The sequence below is a fragment of the Acanthisitta chloris genome, unplaced genomic scaffold (genome assembly GCF_000695815.1).
Source record: "Acanthisitta chloris isolate BGI_N310 unplaced genomic scaffold, ASM69581v1 scaffold8170, whole genome shotgun sequence".
Lineage (NCBI taxonomy): Eukaryota > Metazoa > Chordata > Aves > Passeriformes > Acanthisittidae > Acanthisitta > Acanthisitta chloris.
The window spans coordinates 6535-13037 of NW_008651037.1; the positions used below are offsets into that span (position 1 = coordinate 6535).

The 6503-nt window shown below is 53.2% G+C and overlaps 1 protein-coding gene across 1 annotated transcript in view; it reads left to right on the forward strand.

Annotated features, from left to right (window-relative positions):
• Window positions 1-958: 958 nt before the first annotated feature.
• NFASC (neurofascin) overlaps window positions 959-6503 on the forward strand; it is a gene marked incomplete at its 3' end in the record, with an annotated part of 18421 nt that continues 12876 nt past the window's right edge. Inside the window, exons 1-6 of the mRNA XM_009071404.1 lie at window positions 959-1052; window positions 2041-2058; window positions 2984-3089; window positions 4276-4472; window positions 4974-5096; window positions 5884-6054. Of these exons, the coding sequence (XP_009069652.1) occupies window positions 959-1052; window positions 2041-2058; window positions 2984-3089; window positions 4276-4472; window positions 4974-5096; window positions 5884-6054 (709 nt within the window). The remainder of the gene's footprint in view (window positions 1053-2040; window positions 2059-2983; window positions 3090-4275; window positions 4473-4973; window positions 5097-5883; window positions 6055-6503) is intronic.

Sequence of the window (6503 nt, forward strand, 5' to 3'; positions counted from 1 at the left end):
ATATCTCTCTTCCAGAGAGTGAGGAGTAACTGGTGTGATAACAACCCCACAGGCAGCATCTCTCGGGGGTTTGGATGGCACACACAGGATAAAAATCCTTAAGATCCTTCTCTTTGCTCTGCTGTGATCTCTGGTCAGTCTGGGCATTGGGAACAGCAAAATCAAAGGGAGATGTGTGGCAAATGCAGCTGAGATCCTGCCAGGAGGACCTCAGGAGGGTTGGATGGGCATGGCTGGGAGCTCTGCAGCCTGGGCACAACTGGCACCAGGGAAGGAAACAGTTGGAGCTGGAATGAGCTGCTTTAGGGACCAGGCAGGAAAGGTCCCACTGTGTCCTGACTCCTAGAGCTGTGCCAGGTCCTTGTCACTCTTTGGGAGACAAGGGAAACTCCAGAGCCACTTCCCTGCTGTCACCAGGCAAAGCTCATCCCACTGCCCTGCCAGAGGAGTTGGATATTTCTAGGTGTTAATTCTGCATAAAATCCAATGATTCTCATTTGTTTAAACTGCAAATCATCCTTTTGTTTTTCTCCCATTTGCTACTTTTGTGTTCAACTGCTCTGAGTAACTTTCCATCAGTCCCAGGGGAGAGCACAGTCCTTCTCCTGCCATCCAAGAGGTCTCTCCAGGCTTTGAGCACAATTAGCCCCACCAATCTGATTTGCTGCCAGCAGAACACCCCAAGGGTTGGGAGAACTGTGCCCACAGACTTGTACCTGGGTCAGCAGAGCCTGGAAACCACTCCTGGCACTGCTCACACCCCATCCCTTGGCACAAATAGCTCTGCACTGGGAACACTCCATGGCCACAGTTGCCAAAAGGAAGATGCCAGAAGAGGAGCTGTGAGTGGCTCAGGGACTGTGCTCTGGGTTTGTTTTGCAGCTGAGGATCTGCCTGCACGTGCTGCAGCTCTGCTCTCCCGGGGCCACACCGAGGTCCTGCTGCTGCCTTCTCCAAAATGGTCATGCCAAGACACCACCTGAGCTGTGCAGGAATAGCCTTTGCTCTCTGCCTTCAGCACCTCGTCAGCACCATCGAGGTCCCTCTGGATTGTAAGTTGTGCTTTTACCCCTCTCAAATCTCCTGCTCAAGTTGGGGTTGGAGATGGAGTGAACCCACAGCACAGGTGGATTTCCTTTTCCACCAACAGGTTTTCTTTACTCTTGTTTGGCTGGGGCTAGTTCTGCTCTGCTGAAAGTCAACTAAATCCTCTCTGATTCAGTCATTCTCTCTCATTTATGAGCTTTTGAGACTCAAAACTACATATTAAAATGGAACAGAGTCCCCGAGAGAAGCTGGAAAGTCTTCAGCCTGTTAAGTGGAACATCCCAGAGCATCAGGGCCAGGTTGGATGGGGCTTGGAGCAACCTGAGCTAGTGGAAATTGTCCCTGCCCATGGCAAGGGGTGGGACTGGGTAATCTTTGAGGTCCCTTCCAACCCAACCCATTCTGTGGTTCTTCTGGTGTTCCTACAGAGCATGGGAAAACTTTGGGATGCTCTTTTGTGGAGGATGTGAGCTCATTGCTGATCCTACCTGGCAGATGCTGCCACGAGCTGCCACCTGGTCCTCGAGGGCAGGAGAGTCCTGGGCAGGTCCTGAGTCTGAGCATCACCTAAAGAGCCAGTGAAGGGTTTATCAGGCAGCAATTAGCCTCTGACTCGGGGGGATGACACTGAGGGGGCTCAAGGTGAGCTTGACCATGGGAAAGGGGGAACATAATGAATTCCTGGGAGGTCCCCAGTGCCTGCAGGTGAGTGGTGTGAGCACCCCAAAGCCCAGCCAGGCAGTATTTTGCCCCCAAACCCTGGTGCAGAGGAGCTGAGAGCTCACAGGATCACTCAGCAGCAGCTTCTCCCCCGTGGACACTAAGTAGGTAGATTAGAACACGCTTGGATGGCGAAATGGTTTGTGTATAGTATTTGCAAGGCCAAAAATAACTCCTTGTGTTGATGTTTGTGGGCAGAACAAATACAGGTTTGCTCTTCAACGTTAACCTTTTGTCTTTTTCCCCTCCATGCTTTCACTTGGGGGATAACAGCAACTATTCAGAGTTACTGTAAGTGTTCCCCTCCCCTCTGGGTGTTTGTGCCCATCTCCTCTGCATGGCCAGAGCAGGCACGAGGGCTCTGTGTGGAGCAGGAGCTGGTGGGGGCACAGGGTGTGCTTGGGGGCATTGTTCAATCTTGGTGGCCAGAGTCAGGCACAGCTGGGAGAGGCCTGGAGGGGCTGGAGCAGCTCAGGGGATGTTTGGGCTCTGTGCTGGCTCTGGAGCAGGAGCCAAGCTGCTTTAGCCATGTCAACGTTGCTTCTGCAGGGGTTTGCTCTTGCTTTTGCCAACCTTTAGGGGAGGGCAGGAGCCTCTGCCTGGCATCAGAATGTGTGCCAGGCTCAGCCTCACATCCTGACACCTTTGCAGCAGGGGCTGAGCAAACAGCCTCAGACCTGAGTGGCTTCATCCCAGGGCTGAGCTCTTCGCTTCCGAGTTCAGGGCCAGAGCCAGGTCCTATACCAGCTCTGGGCTTGTGTGCCCCTTTCAAGCCCTGCCCTCCTAAACACCAGTGCTGTGCTCCTTCAGGGTCAGCCTGGGGGGTTTGAACCTCTTTCTTGCACAGCTTGTCCCTGGGAATGTCTGAGTCCCTGTCCCAGTTGCAGCCTCACAGCCTGGGGGGTTCCAGTTGGATCCCATCTGTGGGAGATGCAAAGTGAAATTTCTTAATGGGACCAAGACACCATGGGGAGAACCAAGAGATTTTGGGTCCTGAAAGGGAGTCTGAGCACTGCTGGTGGTCCTAGAGGTGATGAATATCCCACCCCACCAGTGCTCATGGGAATATCCTCAAGTGTTGAAGAGCTTTAAACCACAAGTTGCATATCCAGCCTGGGGAAGAAGCTGAGATCCCATCAGGATGTGCTGCAGGATGGCACAGAGGGATCCACCCTCTTAGCACAAGTCTCCTCCCAGCTTTTCCCTCTCTTTGCAGTGCCTCAGCCCCCCACAATCACCAAGCAGTCCGTGAAGGACTACATTGTCGACCCGAGGGACAACATCTTCATCGAATGTGAGGCCAAAGGGAACCCCCGTCCCATGTAAGTGCATCCACAGTCCTTGTGACACTCAAGCTCCACTGCTCCTTGGAGCAGGCTTGGAGCAGCTCCCCTGCTCCTTGGAGCAGGCTTGGACGAGCTCCACTGGAGCAGGCTTGGAGCAGCTCCACTGCTCCTTGGAGCAGGCTCTGAGCAACTCCGCTGCTCCTTGGCTTGGAGCTGGAGCAGCTCCACTGCTCCTTGGAGTTGGCTTGGAGTAGCTCTGCTCTTTCTTGGTGTTGGGTCTGGAGCAGCTTTGCTGTTCCTTGGAGTTGGGTCTGGAGCAGCTTTGCTGTTCCTTGGAGTTGGGTCTGGAGCAGCTTTGCTGTTCCTTGGAGTTGGGTCTGGAGCAGCTTTGCTGTTCCTTGGAGTTGGGTCTGGAGCAGCTTTGCTGTTCCTTGGAGTTGGGTCTGGAGCAGCTTTGCTGTTCCTTGGAGTTGGGTCTGGAGCAGCTTTGCTGTTCCTTGGAGTTGGGTCTGGAGCAGCTTTGCTGTTCCTTGGAGTTGGGTCTGGAGCAGCTTTGCTGTTCCTTGGAGTTGGGTCTGGAGCAGCTTTGCTGTTCCTTGGAGTTGGGTCTGGAGCAGCTTTGCTGTTCCTTGGAGTTGGGTCTGGAGCAGCTTTGCTGTTCCTTGGAGTTGGGTCTGGAGCAGCTTTGCTGTTCCTTGGAGTTGGGTCTGGAGCAGCTTTGCTGTTCCTTGGAGCTGGGTCTGGAGCAGCTTTGCTGTTCCTTGGAGCTGGGTCTGGAGCAGCTTTGCTGTTCCTTGGAGCTGGCTTGGAGCAACTCCACTGCTCCTTGGAGTGACTTGGAGCACCTCTACTGCTCCTTGGAATGACTTGGAGCACCTCTACTGCTTCTTGGAATGACTTGGAGCACCTCTACTGTTCCTTGGAGCTGGCTTGGAGCAGCTCCCCTGCTCCTTGGAGTGACTTGGAGCACCTCTACTGCTCCTTGGAGCTGGCTTGGAGTGGCTCTGCTCTTCCTTGGTGCTGGGTCTGGAGTAGCTCTGCTCTTGCTCACAGTTGGGTGTGGAGCAGTTCTGCTGTTCCTTGGAATGACTTGGAGCAGCTCCACTGCATTCCAGCTGTGCAACATCAGCCAAAGCAGCTGTTGGGCCACACAGCCCAGCTAAGGATGTCACGAGACAGACACAGCCCCTGGTTACAGAGCAGCCTCTCCCTGTGCTTCCAGCTTCTCCTGGACACGCAACGGGAAGTTCTTCAACGTGGCCAAGGACCCCAAGGTGTCGATGAGGCGACACTCGGGGACATTGGTCATCGATTTCCACAGTGGGGGAAGGCCTGAGGACTACGAGGGGGAATATCAGTGCTTTGCCCGCAACGACTACGGCACCGCTCTCTCCAGCAAGATCCACCTCCAGGTGTCCAGTGAGTAATGAGCCAACAGCCCCAAGGAGGTGTTTGCATCACCATGTGAGATCTTGTGGAAAAGGCATGGAGAACATCCAGTGCTCAAACATCTCAGCTTGCTCCAGCTCTGACCTGTGTCTGGGTGTAGCAGGACCAAGATGAATGGGGGTTATGGCTGTAGCTAACAGGGAAACAGTTTGGATTGAAGGGTATGGATAACCCAACCCTGTCCACAGCCAGGTTGGATAAATCCTTGAGCAACCTGCTCTGGTGGGAGGTGTCCCTGCCCAGGGCAGGGGGTTGGGGCTGGATGATCTCTAAGCTCTATCCCTTAACACGCTATGATACTCTGATTTAAGGATATGGATTTAAGGGTATAGATTCATGGGAGTCTTGCACACCTAGAAATGAAGTTTGCATTGAGGTCACTCCATTAAAACCAGGCCAGGCCCAGTGGGAATTGCTCCACAGGTGTCCTGCCCTCCCCTCCTCACGTGGTGTCTTTGTTTCCTGTGGCAGAGTCTCCCCTGTGGCCCAAGGAGAAGGTGGATGTGATTGAGGTGGATGAAGGAGCTCCTCTCAGCCTGCAGTGCAATCCTCCCCCTGGTCTGCCCTCCCCTGTCATCTTCTGGATGAGCAGCTGTGAGTTGGGGAACCTCCTGCCCACCCTGAGCCCTGTGGGGAGCCCTGTCAGCACCTGCAGCACGGGAAAGAACCTGGTCTAGGGCAGGTTCTGCTAGTTTAGGGCAGGTTTTTTCTAGCTTAGGGTAGGATTTGCTAGTTTAGGGTAGTTTTGGGTTGTTAGCACTAGTTTAGGGATGTTTCTACTAGTTTAGGGTTGTTTCTGCTAGTTCAGGGTTCTTTCTACTAGTTTAGGGTTGGGTTGTTAGCACTAGTTTAGGGATGTTTCTACTAGTTTAGGGTTGTTTCTACTAGTTCAGGGTTCTTTCTACTAGTTTAGGGTTGTTTCTACTAGTTTAGAGTAGTTTCTGCTAGTTTAGGGTCGTTGCTGTTAGTTTAGGGTCATTACTGCTAGTTTAGGGTTGTCTCTGCTAGTTTAGGGCAGTTACTGCTAGTTTAGGATTGTTATTACTAGTTTGGGGTCATTACTGCTATCTTATGATCATTTCTGCCAGTTTGGGGTCTGTACTGCCAGTTTAGGGTCTGTACTGCCAGTTTGGGATCGTTACTGCCAGTTTGGGGTCTGTACTGCCAGTTTAGGGTCTGTATTGCTAGTTTGGGGTCTGTACTGCCAGTTTGGGGTTTGTACTGCCAGTTTGGGGTCTCTGCTGCAAGTTTGGGGTCTGTATTGCCAGTTTGGGGTCGTTACTGCCAGTTCTGAGCTCAGAGACACCACACGTGCCTCGAGTCCAGGCTTTGCCACCTGCAGGAGTCCCCAGCAGGCTCTGAGCTCCCACTCTCCCCACAGCCATGGAGCCAATCCACCAGGACAAACGAGTGTCCCAGGGCCAGAACGGAGACCTGTACTTCTCCAACGTGGTGCTGCAGGATGCCCTGACCGACTACAGCTGCAACGCTCGCTTCCACTTCACACACACCATCCAGCAGAAGAACCCCTACACCCTCAAGGTGAAAACCAGTAAGTGTCATGCTGACCCCTCAGCTTGGGGCTCCTCCAGCCTCTCTCAGGCAGGATTTTCCTTCCACACACCTTGTTCCTGTCATTGACACCTGCCAGGGAGAAGAGTGGTTTATCTGATTTATTGAGGTTAGCACAAAGAACCAGTTTGGCTGAGGAAGGAGCTCAGGCTTTGAGCCATCAAGGCTCAGCTGGCAAGGGGAAAAGTGGATGGTTTCCCTCCAGCAGCTCAGAGCTTTGCAGCTTCACAGGTTGAGAGCTGCAGAGGTAGTTTGGTGCAGGTATTACTGAGTCTGGGATGACCTGGGAAGTGTTTCCACACAGGTGGGACATTCCCACCATCCTCAGGGACATGGAGACTGTCAAGTGATCTCTCTGTAGTTTGAAAACTGGAAGTAGCCTTGGTTTGCTCCAGGTTTCAGCCTTGCACAGCTGAGAATGTTCCTGCT